The sequence below is a fragment of the Erythrolamprus reginae genome, chromosome 1 (assembly GCF_031021105.1).
Source record: "Erythrolamprus reginae isolate rEryReg1 chromosome 1, rEryReg1.hap1, whole genome shotgun sequence".
NCBI classification, from domain to species: Eukaryota; Metazoa; Chordata; class Lepidosauria; order Squamata; family Dipsadidae; genus Erythrolamprus; species Erythrolamprus reginae.
The window spans coordinates 416,891,203-416,910,296 of record NC_091950.1 but is presented as its reverse complement, the minus strand read 5'-3'; the positions used below and the strand labels follow the sequence as shown (position 1 = coordinate 416,910,296).

The window sequence follows — 19,094 nt, the reverse complement described above, 5'->3', positions numbered from 1 at the left end:
ATAAAATAAAAAAACAAATAAAAGAAAAATAAAAGATAGATAGACAGACAGAAAGACAGAATAAATATTTAATCCCAGCAACCGTTCTTCAGCCTGTTTTAACCTCCAGTCCCTTTAAATATATGGATCTGGCTCAGTCCCGGCCTGCAGAGGACGGAGAAGCCCCAGCGTGGCACAAATGCAGCTGCCCAGGCAGGTGAGGAGGAGGGCCGGCGGCTGCCCCGACCTCTGCCCCTTCCCACGCGTGGCAGGATCCTCCGCCGTGACCTGGCGCTGCTCCCCGGGCGGGAGGAGGAGGCCGCAGCCGCTGGGCCCAGGCAAGGGGAGGGGGCCTCGGCGCTTCCCCGCCTCCTCCCGCCGGCCTCTCTGGCCAGCCGAAGGGCGAGGCCGCCCTTGGAGAAGGAGGCGAGTGCGCCGGTCGGTTCCTCCGCCTCCTCCTCCCGGAGAAGCTTCGCCGGACAGGCTCCCCAGCGCTCCGGAGAGGCAGACAGGAGGAGGAAGCGTCCGCGCTTGGAAGGAGGCCGGCAGGCAGGCAGAGGCCGGCAGCCGGCGCGGCTCGGCGGTCATGGAGCGCTGGAAGAACCGGGTGGCACTGGTGACGGGCGCCTCGGCGGGCATCGGAGCGGCCGTGGCTCGGGCGCTGGTGCAGCACGGGCTAAAGGTGGTGGGCTGCGCCCGGAGCGTGGACAAGATTGAGGTAGGCTGGAAGGGAGGGAGGGAGGAAGGAAGGCAAAGAGAAAGAGGAGGAAGGAAGGAAAGGAAGGGAGAGAGGGCAAAGAAGAAGAGGAAGGAAGGGTAAAAAGAGAAAGAGGAGGAAGGAAGGAAAGGAGGGAGGGAGGGCAACGAGAAAGAGGAGGAAGGAAGGAAAGAAAGAAGGAAAGAAGGAAGGGCAAAGAAGAAGAGAAAGAGGAGGAAGGAAGGCAGGCAGGAAGGGAGGGGGGCAAAAAGAAAGAGGAGGAAGGAAGGGTAATAATAATAATAATTTAATAATAATTTATTAGATTTGTATGCTCCCCTCTCCGAAGACTCAGGGCGGTAAAGGAGAGAAAGAGGAGGAAGGAAAGAAAGAAGGGCAAAGAAGAGGAGAAAGAGGAGGGAGGGAGAAAGGTAAAGAAGAAGAGAAAAAGGAGGGAAGGAAGAAGTAAGGAAGAAAGGAAAGGTAAAGAAGAAGAGAAAGAGGAGAAAGGAAGGAAAGAGAAGGAAGAATATATAAGAGGAGAAAGGAAGGGAAGAGAAGAGAAAGAAGGAAGAAGGAAGAAGAAAAAGAGGAAGAAGGAAGGAAGGATAAAGAAGAGAAAAAGAAAGAAGGAAGGGATAAGAGAAAGGAAAAAGTGAGGAAGAAAGGCAGAGGGGAAGAGAAAGGTGGAAGGAAGGAAGGAAGGCAGAGAGGTAGGTGTGAGAGAAGAGAGGAAGGGAGGAAGGAGGAGGTAAAGGGAGGGAGGGAAGGAAGGAAATATGCGGGGGGGTGGGAAGACACGGGAGCATTTATAAAGAAAGGGACAAGAGACGACTGAGTGAATGAATGAATGAACGGAGCCACGGAAGGAAGGAGGGAGGAAGCACCGAGGGTTAAAGAAAGAAAGAAAGAAAGGGGAAAAAAAAGAGGATGGATCCTTCTTTTGGCAGGTTGCGGGGATGGTGGTGTCTTCTTCCTCTTTTCCCCCTGGGAGAAGGCGCTAAGGCTTCAAGGGAGACTTCTGCCTCCCCTCCCTCCCCTTAATAACATGCCCCCCCCCCCACCGCCAGCCCAGGACTCGCTTTCTCTGAGCCAGCCGGCCCTGCCTGCCTTCTGCAGACACAAAGCTTCCTTGGGGGGGGGGGGCGCAGATGCTTGGGGTACCAGGGGAAGAGTTTGGGGAAGTGCGTATAGGGAGTATGTTTGTGTGTGTGTGTGTTGGGGGGGGGATATTACTGACTGGAGAAATCTAGGTCCCTCCCCCACACAAATGGGTGGGTGGGTTAGACTAGAGAGAAGAGCCAGCCTGTGGCCTCCTAGAGGGAGTTGGTGGAGCATTTTAATGTGGGTCGGTGGGGGAGGGGGGAGTTTAAATCAAATTCTTTATTCTTTATTGGCCAAGTGTGATTGGACACACAAGGACTTTGTCTTTGGTGGAGATGCTCCCAGTGTACATAAAAGAAAAGGGACATTTGTCAAGAATCATGAGGTAAAAAACAATGATTGTCACAGAGGTCAAATAAGCAATGAGGAAACAATCAATATTAATACAAATCTTAGGATACAGCACCATTGTGCTGCTGTATCCTAATAGGAGGAAACAGCACTATTGTTTGTGAGGGACCACCGCCCCTCTTTTTTCCTTGGTTGGAGGGAGGGTGAATTTAGAAAATGTGGGAAACAACGAAACCCCCCCCCCCCACATGTATTTATTTTTATTTTATTTTATTGGATTTGTATGCCGTCCCTCTCTGAGGACTCAGGGCGGCTCGCAGCCTATATAAAAACAGAACAATAATGTAAATCCAATTAATACTACAATTTAAAAACAATTTAAAAGAAAAACTTGTCATACTGTGACTCTTTTTGTAGGGTGCTTTTTTAAAGAAGCCATTGTCTTTGGTTCTGGACTATCAAATGCACTTATATATTGTTTTTTTTAAACTCTTGTGATTGTAAATCAATATTTTTTATATTGTTTTATTATTGGTGGCCGCCCAGAGTCCATTTGGAATTGGGGGAGGGCATATAAATATTGCTAATAAATAAATACTTAATGACAATCATTAAATAAATCATAAATAAAAACATTTCTTTAAGGTTCTCGAGGGAAGTGTTTTCAATAGGAAAGTGAACACAAGAACAAGGGGACACAATCTGAAGTTAGTTGGGGAAAAGATCAAAAGCAACATGAGAAAATATTATTTTACTGAGAGTAGTAGATCCTTGGAACAAACTTCCAGCAGACGTGGTTGGTAAATCCACAGTAACTGAATTTAAACATGCCTGGGATAAACATTGTAAGATAAAAGACAGGAAATAGTATAAGGGCAGACTAGATGGACCATGAGGTCTTTTTCTGCCATCAATCTTCTATGTTTCTAACATAAAAACATTGAAATAAACCATTTCACTAAAAACTTAATGACAATCGCTAAAGGTGTACCACATGATTCTTGACAAATCTATATTTTCTTTTATGTACACTGAGAGCAGAAGCACCAAGACAAATTCCTTGTGTGTCCAATCACACTTGGCCAATAAAGAATTCTAATAATTCTAATCTAAATAAATGCTTATTTATTTATTGCCTACGTTTGAATCAAAGAACGTGTGTTGTTTTGAATTGTGGATGACTGGTCTTTTAACGAATTGGGTTTTAGAATATGATTCGTGTTAGCTTTTTAAAGTATTTTTTAGATTGCTGTCTTTTAGTATTTTAAACATTAGGTTTCTTATATACTGCTCAAAGAAATAAATGGAACACTCAAAGAACACATCCTAGATCTGAATGAATGAAATATTCTCATTTAATACTTTGTTCTGTACAAAGTTGAATATGCACAACAGTGTGTGAAATTGATTGCTGTGTTGCTTCCTAAGTGGACAGTTTGATTTCACAGAAGTTTGATTTACTTGGAGTTATATTGTGCTGTTTAAGTGTTCCCTTTATTTTTTTTGAGCAGCGTACAGTATTTTGCTATAAGCCACCCTGAGTTTAAGGAGAAGGGCGGCATAAAAATGAAATCAAATCAATCCATCAATCAATCAATTTGAGGGAAAGGAAAGAGAAGATTGGGAGGGTGGGCTTGTGAGGAGGGGGTTTCCTCTGGCAAGTGCCAGAATTCCGCCCAAGCCTTTATTTCTGCCCCATTGTTCTCTCAGATTTATTTATTTATTTATTTATTGGATTTGTATGCCGCCCCTCTCCGAAGACTCAGGGCGGCTAACAACAATAGTACAAAACATCATGTAAATCCAATATTAAAAACTAATACTAAAACAATTAAAAAACCCTTATTGTAAAACCAAACATACATACAAACAAACATACCATGCATAAATTGTAAAGGCCTAGGGGGAAAGAATATATCAGTTCCCCCATGCCTGACGGCAGAGGTGGGTTTTAAGGAGCTTACGAAATGCAAGGAGGGTGGGGGCAATTCTAATCTCCAGGGGGGGGGGGAGTTGGTTCCAGAGGGCCGGGGCCGCCACAGAGAAGGCTCTTCCCCTGGGGCCCGCCAAACGACATTGTTTAGTTGACGGGACCCGGAGAAGGCCCACTCTGTGGGACCTAACTGGTCGCTAGGATTTGTGCGGCAGAAGGCAGTCTCGTAGATACCCTGGTCCGGTGCCATGAAGATTATATGGGTGTTTATGTGTGAGTGTATCCCCTGGCTGACAAGTTAATAATAATAATAATTTATTAGATTTGTATGCAGCCCCTCTCCGGAGACTCGCAGCGGAGTTCCCCAGAAGCCCTGCCTTGTTTCTCAAGAATTCTTGAGAAACAAGAATTGCTTTTTTATCTCCAGTCAGACCTGTAGGTGACACCCGCTTTGCAAAAAACCCCAAAGTGACACCTCGCCTAGGACACCTCCCCTGCTCCTCCTCATTGTAGTTCTTCAAATGTCTGAATTTAATTTAATTTAATATTTATTTGAATTCTATACAGCCCAATCCCACAGGACTCAGGGCTGGTGGACAAGAAAATGGAAACACCTTGCAGCTCTTCCGTGGAATCCTGATTTGTGAGGCTCCCTTTGAACAGTTTTTGTGGAAACTGGGTTCTGTACGAGTCTATTGAGCTCTGCAGTGATTTTAGGAGCTGTGGTCTTGCAATCCGCTCTAACAATTCGCTTTAGAGTCCAACGGTCTCTCTCAGACAACTTCGACTTTCAACCAGACCTGTGTTTGGCTGAGGACGTTTTCCCTTCTCTTTCAAAAGCAGCCATTACTTTTGAGACATGACTTCTTGAAACGCCAAACATTCGGGCACTTTTTGTTACACTAGCGCCTGCCATTCAAGCCCCAACAATTTGACCTCTTTGAAAGTCTGACAGGTCTGCCATTTCTAGAAGGTTATAACCAATTTCCTTAAATTTATGTAAAAAAGAAAAGGTAGTTTAAAAATATATATCGAATAACAGAATTAAAAAACAAACAAACATTAAAATATGTCGAGTCTTGATTGATTTGAACATGTTCAAACATTATGATGCCAAAAAGTCAAGTGTTTCCATTTCTTTGTGCACCCCGTACAATACAATAAAAAAGAAGTCAAATATCAGTAATAAAACTATAAAAAACCCAATTGTAAAATCCACGTTAAAAGCTATAATCCCCCATTATAAAACCCCAAAATGCAATCTATCAGATAACAAACATAAATCGGCCATGCCAGTTGTTAAAATTCACAGCCCCCAAAACTTGTGGGCAAACTCAGATCTTAACTCCTTTCATAAGGCCAGTAGAGTGGGAGTAGTACGGGGAAAAGGAGTTGGTTCCATAAAGCCGGGGTAGCTACAGAAAAGGCCCTCCCCCGTGGTCCCGCCAACTTACATTGCTTAGTCAACGGGATCTGGGTCCCGTCAACTAAACAATGTCGTTTGGCAGGACCCAGGGGAAGAGCCTTCTCTGTGGCGGCCCCGGCCCTCTGGAACCAACTCCCCCCAGAGATTAGAATAGCCCCCACCCTTCTTGCCTTTCGCAAGCTTCTTAAAACCCACCTCTGTTGTCAGGCATGGGGGAATTAAGATATTCTTTCCCCCTAGGCTTCCACAATTTATGTATGGTACGTTTGTATGTATGATTGGTTTTAAAATAAGGGTTTTTAGCTTCTTTAGTATTGGATTGTCTCATGTTGTTTTTGCCACTGTTGTTAGCCGCCCCGAGTCTACGGAGAGGGGCGGCATACAAATCCAATAAAATGAAATGAAATCTGGAGAAGGCCGACTCTGTGAGATCTTATTGGTCCCTGGGAGGTGTGTGGCAGGAGGCGGTCCCATAAATAGTCAGGCCCTAAGCCATGTAGGGTTAACACCTTGAATTGTGACTAGAGACTAATAGGAAGCCAGTGCAGCACGCAGAGTGTTAGTGTTATATAGGTGTGCTGAGGTACCCCCATAACAGCTTGCACGGCTGGATTCTGGACTATCCGCAGTCTCCGAACACTCTCCAAGGGTATAATTGAATGTTTGCTTTTCTTGGAAATACGGGCCAAGCGTTTTCTTATCTTCAGAATAATTAAAATAAAACTAAAAAGGGGGAGGGGGGATTGAAGGGTAGAATTTTCTGTTAGAAAGACCCAGCTCTTCTAATACAGTGGTACCACTACTTAAGAATGCCTCTACTTAAGAACTTTTCTAGATTAAAACCGGGTGGTCAAGATTTTTTTGCCTCTACTTAAGAACCGTTTTGTACTTAAGAACCTGAGCCCGGAAAAATTTCCCAGGAAATTTGAGAGCGGCACGAAAGCCTGGCCAGTTTCCTGCCATTCCCCCTTTAATCCCGTCCATCTCGGGCTTTTCTGGGCTGCCAGAGGAGCCTTTCGATGGCGCTTAAGGAGGCTTTGGCAGTCCAGAGCGAACGAAGCATTTTCCTTTCTCTGGGTGCTTGGACAAGGAATAAATCTCTGCCAGTGCCCAGAGAAAGGAAACACTCCCTTTGCTCTGGGCAGCCGAGGAGTCACCACAGCAAAGGGAAGGCGCCGGCTACATGGGAAGGAAGAGGAAGCAGGTAGCAGCAGCAGCTAGTGTATGGGAGGCAGCCTCGCACTGGGTGTATGGGAGGCGCGTGCTCCTCCTCGCCGCCTTCTTCCTTTGGCAGCAACTGCCCTCCTCCTCTTCTTCCTCCTCCTCCTCCTCCTCCCACCCAAATTCCAAGTTTTTATTTCTTTCCTAATGGGTTTGCACGCATTATTTGCTTTTACATTGATTCCTATGGGAAAAATTGCTTCTACTTACAAACTTTTCTGCTTAAGAACTTGGTTACGGAACGAATTAAGTTCTTAAGTAGAGGTACCACTGTGTGTGTTTTCCTATTGTCTTAAGTGGCCCCTGTGAAAGGGTCATTCGACTGCAAAAGGAGACCCACAGGTTGAGAACCGCTGCTTTATGGGCATCCTTCAGATGTTTTGGAAGAGGCAGTTTGATCTAGTGGTTAAGGTACCAAGCTAGGAGATGATGAATTCTAGTTCCCACCATGAAAGCCGGCTGGGTGACATTGGGCCAATCACCAAGAGATGGTGAGTTCTAGTCCCGCCTTAGGCATGAAAGGCAGCTGGGTGACTTTGGGCCAATCACCAAGAGATGGTCAGTTCTAGTCCCGCCTTAGGCATGAAAGGCAGCTGGGTGACATTGGGCCAATCACCAAGAGATGGTGAGTTCTAGTCCCGCCTTAGGCATGAAAGGCAGCTGGGTGACTTTGGGCCAATCACCAAGAGATGGTCAGTTCTAGTCCCGCCTTAGGCATGAAAGGCAGCTGGGTGACATTGGGCCAATCACCAAGAGATGGTGAGTTCTAGTCCCACCTTAGGCATGAAAGGCAGCTGGGTGATTTTGGGCCAATCACCAAGAAATGACGAATTCTAATTTGGCTTTAGGCTTGAAAAACTGGCTAGGTGACTTAGGACAGTCACGCTCTCTCAGCCCAACTCACCTTCCAAGATTGTTGTTGTAAGGAACATGAGAAGAGGATGGAATACTGCGTTCCTGCCTTGAGTCTTTTTTAAAGATAATAAAGACAAGATAAATATCTAACCGATAAATAAGTGAAACCTAACTCTATTGGCATAGTAGACCAGATTACATAGGACCAGATTACTTACAGGACCGTCTTCTTCCTCATACATCCCAGCGGCTGGTCAGGTCCCACAGAGTATGCTGCAACGTCCTGCCTGTCAAAGACTACTTCAGCTTCAACCACAACAACACAAGAGCCCACAACAGATACAAGCTTAATATTAACTGCTCCAAACGTGACTGTAAAAAAATACGACGTTAGTAATCGAGTTGTTGAAGCGTGGATTTTACTACCGGACTCTGTACTATCATCCCCTAACCCCCCAACACTTTACCCTTAGACTATTCATGGTTGACCTCACCAAGTTCCTAAGAGGTCAGTAAGTGGTGTACATAAGTGCACCAGGGTGCCTACCATCCCCTGTCCTATTGTCTCTCCTATATCTCCTATATCTTCTCTTCTACACCTATATCTTTTTCTGCTATTCTCTCATAGTTATATTTCACTCCTTTATTTTCTCCTCTATTCCCCCTTTAATACATTCTACCTGATTATATCCCCTATAACCCTCATTATGTATTATTGTGTATTGGACAAAACAAAACAAACAAACAAACAAATAAATAAAGAGTCAGCCTTCTCCAGGTTCCATCAGCCAGACAATGTCGTCTGACGGGGCCTAGGGGAAGAGCCTTCTCTGTGGCGGCCCCAGCTCTTTGGAATGAGCTCCCCTTGGAGATCCGTACTGCCCCCCCTCTCCCTGCCTCTGTAAACTTTTAAAAGATCCACCTCTGCCAGCAGACCTGGGTCCATTGAAATTTTAACACCTTGCCCCACCCAATGAATGAATGAATGTGTGATGGATGACCAGTGAAGGGCTACCAAAAATTTTACTACCACACTGTGGGCGTGGTTTATGCAGGACGTACTATATTTCTTTCAACATTTTTCAGTGCAAATAGGGTGGAACTCTACTTTCGCTACCCCACTGCGTGCCCCCCCCCGTCCGGGCAGTAGCCCACCCCTATGAATGACGTATGAATCTATTGTTAACTTTTAATTATGGGGATTTTAATCTGTAATTTTATCTAGATTTCTACATATTGTAAGCCGCCCTGAGTCTTATGAGAAGGGCGGCATAGAAATCAAATAAATTAAAAAAGTAATAGTAATATTAAATATGTAGCTTTCCAAGCAAGAAACAACGTGAATGTACAATGTGGATGGCAGAGACAACTGCAATTCATGATGATGATGATGGTGATGGTGATGGTGATCAATCTATTGTTTAATCATTGATAATTCCGTCTGAGAAAGAAGAGAAAGTCGTTCCTAACACTTTACCCTTAGATTATCCATGGTTGACCTATCCAGATTCCTAAGAGGTCAGTAAGGGGCGAGTACAAGTGCACTAGAGTGCCTTCCGTCCCCTGTCCTATTGCTCTCCTATATCTCCTATACCTTTCTTCTATTCCTATATCTCTTCTTCTATTCTTTTATTGATATGTTCTATTACTATATCTTCTTTTCTGTTCTTTCTTAGATTTATTTATTTTTATTTATTATTTGGATTTGTATGCCGCCCCTCTCCGAAGATATATTTTACTATGAGTATCTCCTCTATAACCCTCATCATGTATTTTACTATGCGTGTATATATATATATATATACAGTGTTCCCTCGATTTTCGCAGGTTCGAACTTCGCGGAACGTCTATACCATGGTTTTTCAAAAATATTAATTAAAAAATACTTTACGGTTTCCCCCCCCATACCACGGTTTTTCCCTCCCGATGATGTCATATGTCATTGCCAAACTTTCATCTGCCTTTAAAAAACATTTTTTAAAATAAACTTTAATAAATAAACATGGTGAGTAATAATCTAAATGGTGCTAAGGGAATGGGAAATTGTAAATTTAGGAGTTTAAAGTGTTAAGGGAAGGCTTGGGATACTGTTCATAACCAAAAATAGTGTATTTACTTCCGCATCTCTACTTCGCGGAAATTCGACTTTCGCGGGCGGTCTCGGAACTCATCCCCCGCGAAAATCGAGGGAACACTGTATATATACAGTATACCCACTAAAACTCTCATTGCGTATTGGACTAACTAACTAACTAACTAACTAACTAACAAACAAACAAATGAATAAATGAATGAATAAATAAGAACAGATTAAGTAGAATCTTCCTAGATTTGCTTAGTTGACTTAAGTCTTGCATTGTTGTCTCTTGGAGGACTATTGGCTTCTTACTTTTCAATCAAATCCCTCCTTCTCTTCTTCTTCACCATCATCATCATCACCACCACCATTTTTGACTAATCTTTTCTTGATTTAGATCATTTCTTCTTTGGTCTAAGCCAGCGTTTCTCAACCCTGGCCGTTTGAAGAGGTTTGGACTTCAACTCCCAGAATTCCCCAGCCAGCATGCTTTCAAGATAGGAAATGTGGATTAGACATTTCAGCATCAACACCAGATAGATTCGTAACTGGCTGACCTACTGCACTCAATGTTTAGTCCTCAATGGAACTGCATCTACCCCAAGGTTCTGTTTAAGGCCCAGTACTCTTCAATATCTTCAGCCTTGGATGAGGGGATAGATGGGGAACTCATCAAATTTGCAGATGACACCAAACTGGCAGGGATAGCCAAATGGTGAAAGGAGTAAGGCTCTACATCTAGGCAAGAAAAACAAAATGCTCAGGTACCTGGTGGTACCTGGCTCAACAGTAGTCACGGTGAGAGGGATCTTGGAGTCCTAGTGGACAACCATTTAAATATGAGCCAGCCGTGTGCAGCAGCTGCCAAAAAAGCCAACACAGTTCTAGCGGGGATAGAATCAAGATCATCATACCACTTTATAATGCCTTGGTAGAGTAGATTAGAGTAGAACAGAACAGAACAGAATGTAGAAATGAAATAGAATAGAATAGAAAAAACAGTATAGTCTGGAGGACAGAAGGAAAAGGGGGGACATGATCGAAACATTTAAATATGTTAAAGGGTTAAATCAGGTTCAGGAGGGAAGTGTTTTTAATAGGAAAGTGAACACAAGAACAAGGGGACACAATCTGAGGTTAGTTGGGGGAAAGATCAAAAGCAACATGAGAAAATATTATTTTACTGAAAGAGTAGTAGATCCTTGGAACAAACTTCCAGCAGACGTGGTTGGTAAATCCACAGTAACTGAATTTAAACATGCCTGGGATAAACATATATCCATCCTAAGATAAAATACAGGAAATAGTATAAGGGCAGACTAGATGGACCATGAGGTCTTTTTCTGCCGTCAGTCTTCTATGTTTCTATTATTTCGAAGGGTCAGATTCTAATCCACATTTAATCAGTGAAACAACTTGCCTCCAAAAGGGTTAAATTGCCAAAATCTATTATTATTTATTATTATTATTATTATTATTATTATTATTATTATTATTATTATTATTTATTAGATTTGTATGCCACCCCTCTTGCGCCTGCAAGATCTATCTATCTATCTATCTATCTATCTATCTATCTATCTATCTATCTATCTATCTATCTATCTATCTATCTATCATTTTGTCAAGTACATGTTGGTGGTATACAAAGATATACTGTAATATTTATACACATACTAGTAAAAAGACCTTAGGACAGGGGACAGAAGGCATTCTGGTGCACTTATGCACACCCCTTACCGACTTCTTAGGAATTGGGGGAGGTGAACAGTGGATAGTCTAAGGGTAAAGTTTTGGGGGTTAGGTGATGATACTATAGAGTCTGGTAGTGAGTTCCATGCATCAACTACTCGGTTACTAAAGTCGTATTTCTTGCAGTTGATTTTAGAGCGGTTTACTTTAAATCTGTATTTGTTGTGTGCTCATGGGTTGTTGTGGTTGAAGCTGAAGTAGTCGTTGACAGGAAGGACGTTGTAGCAGATTATTTTATGGGCTATGCTTAGGTCGTGTTTAAGGTGACGTAGTTCTAAGCTTTCTAAATCTAGGATTGTAAGTCTAGTTGTGTAGGGTATTCTGTTGCGAGTGGAGGAGTGGAGGGCTCTTCTAGTAAAGTATCTCTGGACATTTTCTAGAGTGTTTATGTCCGAAATGCGTTGTGGGTTCCAGACAGATGAGCTGTATTCAAGGATTGGTCTGGCGAAAGTTTTGTATGCTCTGGTTAGTAATGTGAGATTACCCGAGCAGAAGCTACGTAGGAATAGGTTAACAACTCTTGAAGCCTTTTTGGCGATGTTGTTGCAGTGCGCTTTAACACTTAGGTCATTGGATATGAGTACTCCAAGGTCTTTTACAGAGTGTGGGTTGTCTGTAAGGTCTTGTTCATTCAGCTTATACTTAGTGGTCTGATGCTTTTTGCCAATCTGTAGGACAGAGCATTTGTTGGTTGAGATTTGGAGTTGCCAGATGTCTGACCATTCAGACACAAAGTCAAGGTCTTTTTGGAGAGTAGCTGTGTTATTGGTTGTGTTGAAAAGTTTGAGATCGTCGGAGAAGAGAACACAGTTTCTTGTGATGTGATTGCAAGGGTCATTTATGAAGTATAGTCTGGAGGACAGAAGGAAAAGGGGGGACATGATCGAAACATTTAAATATATTAAAGGGTTAAATAAGGTCCAGGAGGGAAGTGTTTTTAATAGGAAAGTGAACACAAGAACAAGGGGACACAATCTGAAGTTAGTTGGGGGAAAGATCAAAAGCAACATGAGAAAATATTATTTTACTGAAAGAGTAATAGATCCTTGGAACAAACTTCCAGCAGATGTGGTAGATAAATCCACAGTAACTGAATTTAAACTTGCCTGGGATAAACATATATCCATCCTAAGATAAAATACAGAAAATAGTATAAGGGCAGACTAGATGGACCATGAGGTCTTCTTCTGCCGTCAGACTTCTATGTTTCTATGTTTCTAAGTATGAAGAGTGTTGATCCAAGTAGGTTACCTTGGGGTATGCCGCCCGCCAATCACCCAAGGAACTCAATACTGCTCCAGCCTCAGGCGTTGCTTGGATATTTGTTTGCTTGTTTATTCAATTTATATAGTCCTTCCCTCGATACATGACTCAGAGCGATGTATGCAATTAAAAAACAAAAGCTGCGGAAAATGAAATCTACCATATAATAAAACACACGGCGCCTGAGGCAGTTCGGAGAACTGGAGGCCAAAACTCGCAACCGGCTGCCAATGAATTCTCATTTTAATATACCAGAGAAGGATTATTTATATACGGGTAATTAGCTGCCTTGCGTTCATTTCCTTTCCGTGTCAAATGTAAATTAAATCATGTTTTGTTTTCCTCTGTGCTTTCTTTCTTTCTCTCTCTCTTTTTCTCTCTCTCTCTCTCTTTTTCTCTCCCTCCCTGCATTCATTCTTTCTTTCTTTCTTTCTCTCTCTCTCTTTTTCTCTCCCTCCCTCCCTGCATTCATTCTTTCTTTCCTTCCTTCTTTCCTTCCTTCCTTCCTTCCTTCCTTCCTTCTTTCTTTCTTTCCCTCTCTCTCTCTGTCTCTCTCTTTCTTTCTCTCTCCCTCCCTCCCTGCATTCTTTCTTTTTTCTCTCTCTCTCTCTCCCTCCCTCCCACCCTCCCTCCTTCCCTGATTTCTTTCTCTTTCTTTCTTTCTTTCTTTCTTTCTCTCTCTCTGTCTCTCTCTCTTTCTTTCTTTCTCTCTCCCTCCCTCCCTGCTTTCTTTCTTTCTTTCTTTCTTTCTTTCTTTCTTTCTTTCTTTCTTTCTTTCTTTCTTTCTTTCCTTCCTTCCTTATTTCCTTCCTTCATTCCTCCCTCCCTCTTTCTTTCTTTCTTTCTTTCTTTCTTTCCTTCCCTCCCCTTGACTGATCTCTTTTTTATGAGGAATACAGCTCTAGGTCTCTCTCTCCAAAGAACGGGTACCTCTTGGTGCCCCAAAAGTTTTACAGGGAGTCCTCGGCTTACAACCACAACGGAGACCCAGATTTCCATTGCTAAGCAGGTATATTTGTTAAGTGAATTTTGTCCTGCTTTATGACCTTCCTTGCCACAGCTGTTAAGTGAATCACTACAATTTATTTTTTTACTTATTTAATCACATTTACATACCGCCCATCTCCTCGCGGACTCAGGGCGGCGAACAACAATAAAATAAAATGCAAAAGTTAAAACCCCATGATAAACCATCCATCAGTCATTCATCCATTAGGCCGGAGCGAGACGTCGATGCTCAATGGCCCTCCCAGGCCTGCCGGCAAAGTTGTGTTTTTAGGGCCTTTTGGAAGGCTAGGAGAGTGGGGGCGATATGAATCTCCGGGGGAAGCTGGTTCTAGAGTGTCGGAACCAGCACAGAGAAGGCCCTCCCCCATGGTCCCGCCAGCCGACATTGTTTGGCTGACAGGACCCGGAGGAGGCCAACTCTGTGGGATCTGATTAGTCGTTGGGATGTGTGAGGCAGAAGACGGTCCTATAGGTAATCTGGTCCTAAGCCAATTAAGTCACATGGTTTATTTTTGATTTGATTTGATTTGATTTGATTTGATTTGATTTGATTTGATTTGATTTGATTTGATTTGATTTGATTTGATTTGATTTGTATGCCGCCCCTCTCTGTAGACTCGGGGCGGCTAACAACAATAATGAAACAACATATAACAAATCTAATATTTTAAATAATTAAAAAACCCTTATTAAAAACCGAACATACACACAAACATACCATGCATCAATTCCCCCATGCCTGACGACAGAGGTGGGTTTTAATGAGCTTACGAAAGGTGAGGAGGGTGGGGGCAATTCTGATCTCTGGGGGGAGCTGGTTCCAGAGGGCCGGGGCCGCCACAGAGAAGGCTCTTCCCCTGGGTCCTGCCAAACGACATTGTTTAGTTGATGGGACCCAGAGAAGGCCCACTCTGTGGGACCTAAGTGAATATGGCTTCCCTATGGACCTTGCTTGTCAAAAGGTCACAAAAGAGGATCACGTGACCTCGGGACACTTGCTACAGCCATTTTTTAAATTGCTCTTCCAACTTTGAAATGTCGCTAAACGAACGGTTGTAAGTTAAGGACTCTCTGTACATGCCACGATTTCGATGGAGCCGTCCTTAGAAATGCGGGGGCTGTTCTCGTGCACCTTTCCAATCTGGTTAGGTACTTGACTGGGAACTTGATATTTGTGGCAAGGGGGGGGGGTCTCATCGCTCCTGACCTGTCACAGATCACCCTTGCCTTAACCACCGTTTGTTTAGTGACTGTTCGAAGTTACAGCGCTCCTGGAAAAAAGTGACTCATGACCGTTTTTTCTCATTTAATGACCATTGTAGCATCTCCATGGTCATGTGACCAAAATCATATATTCCAGGAATATATGGAATATATGATTGATCTAGTGTCCTGGGGGCCCTCCGCCTTCTATTCTACTTTTTCTCCTCCTCCTCCTCCTTCATCTTCTTCTTTCCTCCTCCTCCTCCTCCTCCTTTTCTTCTCCTCCTCTTCCTCCTTCATCTTCCTCTTTCCTCCTCCTCCTCCTCCTCCTTTTCTTCTCCTCCTCTTCTCCCCCTCCTCCTCCTCCTTTCCTCTTCTTCTTCCTCCTTTCCTCCCCCTCCTTTTCTTCCTCCCCTTCCTCCTTCTCCTTTCCTCCTCCTCCTCTTCCTCCTCCTCTTCCTCCTTTCCTCCCCCTCCTCCTCCTTTCCTCCTCCTCCTCTTCCTCCTTTCCTCCCCCTCCTCCTCCTCTTCCTCCTCCTCCTTTCCTCCTCCTCTTCCTCCTTCTCCTCCTTCATCTTCTTCTTTCCTCCTCCTCCTCCTCCTCCTCCTCCTTTTCTTCTCCTCCTCTTCCTCCTCCTCTTCCTCCTTTCCTCTTCTTCTTCCTCCTTTCCTCCCCCTCCTTTTCTTCCTCCCCTTCCTCCTCCTCCTTTCCTCCTCCTCCTCTTCCTCCTCCTTTTCCTCCTTTCCTCCCCCTCCTCCTCCTTTCCTCCTCCTCCTCCTCCTTTCCTCCTCCTCCTCCTCTTCCTCCTCTCCTCCCCCTCCTCCTCCTCTTCCTCCTCCTCCTTTCCTCCTCCTCTTCCTCCTTCTCCTCCTTCATCTTCTTCTTTCCTCCTCCTCCTTCTCCTCCTCCTTTTCTCCTCCTCCTCTTTCTCTTTCTCTTTCTCTTTCTCCTTCATCTTCTTCTTTCCTCCTCCTTCTCCTCCTCTTCTCCCCTCCTCCTCCTTTCCTCCTCCTTTCCTCTTCTTCTTCCTCCTTTCCTCCCCCCTCCTTTTCTTCCTCCCCTTCCTCCTCCTCTTCCTCCTTTCCTCCCCTTCCTCCTTCTCCTTTCCTCCTCCTCCTCTTCATCCTCCTCTTCCTCCTTTCCTCCCCCTCCTCTTCCTCCTCCTCTTCCTCCTTTCCTCCCCCTCCCCCTCCTCTTCCTCCTCCTCCTTTCCTCCTCCTCTTCCTCCTTTTCCTTATTTCCTCCTCCTCCTCCCCTCCCCCCCAAGTGAGGCTTGCAGACCCAGGAGTCCAATAATTTTCCCTCTGGATTTGCAAGTGACAACCGGTACCACTTCGCTACTGGCATTGAAGTGTTAAGTGGTTATGTGTTGCTGTTAATTTAACCAGACTGTTAAGGAGAAATTGTCAACATTAAGTCACCCATTAATAACCACTCCTGCTGGATGGAAAGGTTCTCCATAGGTGGCCAAGGGGCCCCAGAGAATTCCTAGCGATGAGTCTCTCTTTGCCTTGCATCGCCTCCCAAAGTTGGCAGGTCAAAGGTGCCTGGATCTGCAAGAGTCGTTTTTCATTTTGGACCATGTGATAAAAGATTTTATCTCCGGGACCGCCTTCTGCTGCATGAATCCCAGCGACCGATTAGGTCCCACAGAGTGGGCCTTCTCCGGGTCCCGTCAACTAAACAATGTTGTTTGGCGGGACCCAGGGGAAGAGCCTTCTCTGTGGCGGCCCCGGCCCTCTGGAACCAACTCCCCCCAGAGATTAGAATAGCCCCCACGCTCCTTGCTTTTCGTAAGCCCCTTAAAACTCACCTCTGCCGTCAGGCATGGAGGAACTGAGATATTCTTTCCCCCCAGGCCTCTACAATTTATGCATGTTATGTCTGTCTGTATGTATGTTTGGTTTTATAATAAGTTTTTTTTAGTTGTTTTAGTATTGGATTGTTACATGCTGTTTTTATCACTGTTGTTAGCCGACCTGAGTGCACGGAGAGGGGCGGCATACAAGTCCAATAGATAGATAGATAGATAGATAGATAGATAGATAGATAGATAGATAGATAGATAGATAGATAGATAGATAGATAGATAGATAGATAGATAGATAGATAGATTGATTGATTTGAGAGCGCAACTAGAGTTCAAGGAGATTCGGGTGAAGGTTCTTAACGTTGCCAAGCTCTCTAACTTTCCTTGGGCTCAATCATGCTAGGTTTACGGTGTCCTACCTCACTGTGTTGTTGTGAAGGGGAAAGGAAGTCACCTGAGAGCTGGATAAGGAGTCACTTCCCAGTCATTCATGCCAGGGTCACCTCACGGCTCGATTACTGCAATGCGCTCTACATGGGGCTACCCTTAAAGAATGTTCAGAGACTTCAATTAATCCAAACGGCAGCCAGGCGAGCTGTTGTGGTGTGCCTAGGTGCACTCCACTCCCCCACTCCTCCACTCACAACAGACTACCCTACACAACTAGACTTACAATCCTAGGTTTAAAAAGCTTAGAACTCACATCGCCTTAAACACAAACAAAGCATAGCCCATAAAATCATATTTTACAACGTCCTTCCTGTCAACAACAACTTCAACTTCAACCACAACAACACACGAGCGCACAACAGATACAAACTTAACGTAAACCGCTCCAAACTTGACTGCAGGAAATACGACTTTAGTAACCGAGTAGTTGATGCCTGGCACTCACTACCTGACTCTGTAGTATCATCACATAAGCCCCCAAAACTTTATCCTTAGACTATCCGCTGTTGACCTCTCCCAATTTCTAAGAGGTTACTAAGGGGTGTGCATAAGTGCACCAGCGTCCCCTATCTTAATGTTACTTTTTTTAACGTATCATCATGTATATGAATATTATTATATCTTTGCATACCACCAATATGTACTTGACAAAACAAACAAATAAATCAATAAAATGATAAAGTCCAACACTCAGTGAGCTGCACTGGTTCCGATCGGTCTCCGAACGCAATTTAAGATATTGATTATCACCTAGAAAACCCTACATGACTTAGGACCAGATTATCCCATCGACTGATCAGATCCCACAGAGTTGACCTCCTCTGGATCCTTTTGGACAAACAATGTCAGCTGGCGGGACTGCAAGGGAGGGCCTTCTCTGTGGTGGCCCCAGCCTTCTGGAACCAACTTTCCCTGGAGATCCGCAACGCTCCCACCCTCCTCACCTTTCAAAAGGCCTTAAAAACATACGGTAACTTTGCCTTTAGGCCTGGGGCCGTTGAGCAACAACATACAGCTCCACCCCAACGGGATGAATGACGGGATGGATGAATGTTTTTAAATTTTGAGGGTTTTATTAATTGTTATTGCATATTGTTTTTATTGTTGCATGCCACCCTGAGTCCATTTGGAGAAGGGCGGCTTATAAATCTCAGAAATTAAATGTAATTAAATCAAATCATGCATTCTACTATAAAATCCCTTGAAGGAAAACAGTCAAGAAATCCAGATGTTTTTCAGTGTTGTCAATGAGGCAAGGAAGTGGTGCTTCTCAGCATCTGGGATTAAAAGGTATATTTGACCTGAAGCTGGAAGTTCCATCTAAAGGCAGCATGGCTTGTGATGGTGCAAGAAATATAAAGCAGTTATAGAAACATAGAAGTCTGACGGCAGAAAAAGACCTCATGATCCATCTAGTCTGCCCTGATACTATTTTCTGTATTTTATCTCAGGATGGATATATGTTTATCCCAGGCATGTTTAAATTCAGTTACTGTGGATATACCAACCACGTCTGCTGGAAGTTTGTTCCAAGCATCTCCTACTCTTTCAGTGAAATAATATTTTCTCATGTTGCTTTTGATCTTTCCCCCAACTAACCTCAGATTGTGTCCCCTTGTTCTTGTGTTCACTTTCCTATTGAAAACACTTCCCTCCTGGACCTTATTTAACCCTTTAACATATTTAAATGTTTCGATCATGTCCCCCCTTTCCCTTCTGTCCTCCAGACTAGACAGATGGAGTTCATGAAGTCTTTCCTGATACATTTTATGCTTAAGACCTTCCACCATTCTTGCAGCCCGTCTTTGGACCCGTTCAATTTTGTCAATATCTTTTTGTAGGTGAGGTCTCCAGAACTGAACACAGTATTCCAAATGTGGTCTCACCAGCACTCTAGATAGCTGGATCATAATCTCCCTCTTCCTGCTTGTTATACCTCTAGCTATGCAGCCAAGCATCCTACT

The 19,094-nt window shown here is 44.0% G+C and overlaps 1 protein-coding gene across 1 annotated transcript in view; it reads left to right on the top strand.

Annotated features, from left to right (window-relative positions):
- The first annotated feature begins 401 nt into the window (after window positions 1-401).
- DHRS11 (dehydrogenase/reductase 11) overlaps window positions 402-19,094 on the top strand; it is a 45,906-nt gene continuing 27,213 nt past the window's right edge. Inside the window, 1 exon segment of the mRNA XM_070735335.1 lies at window positions 402-697. Coding sequence (XP_070591436.1) covers window positions 566-697 — 132 coding nt within the window. The 5' untranslated portion in view covers window positions 402-565.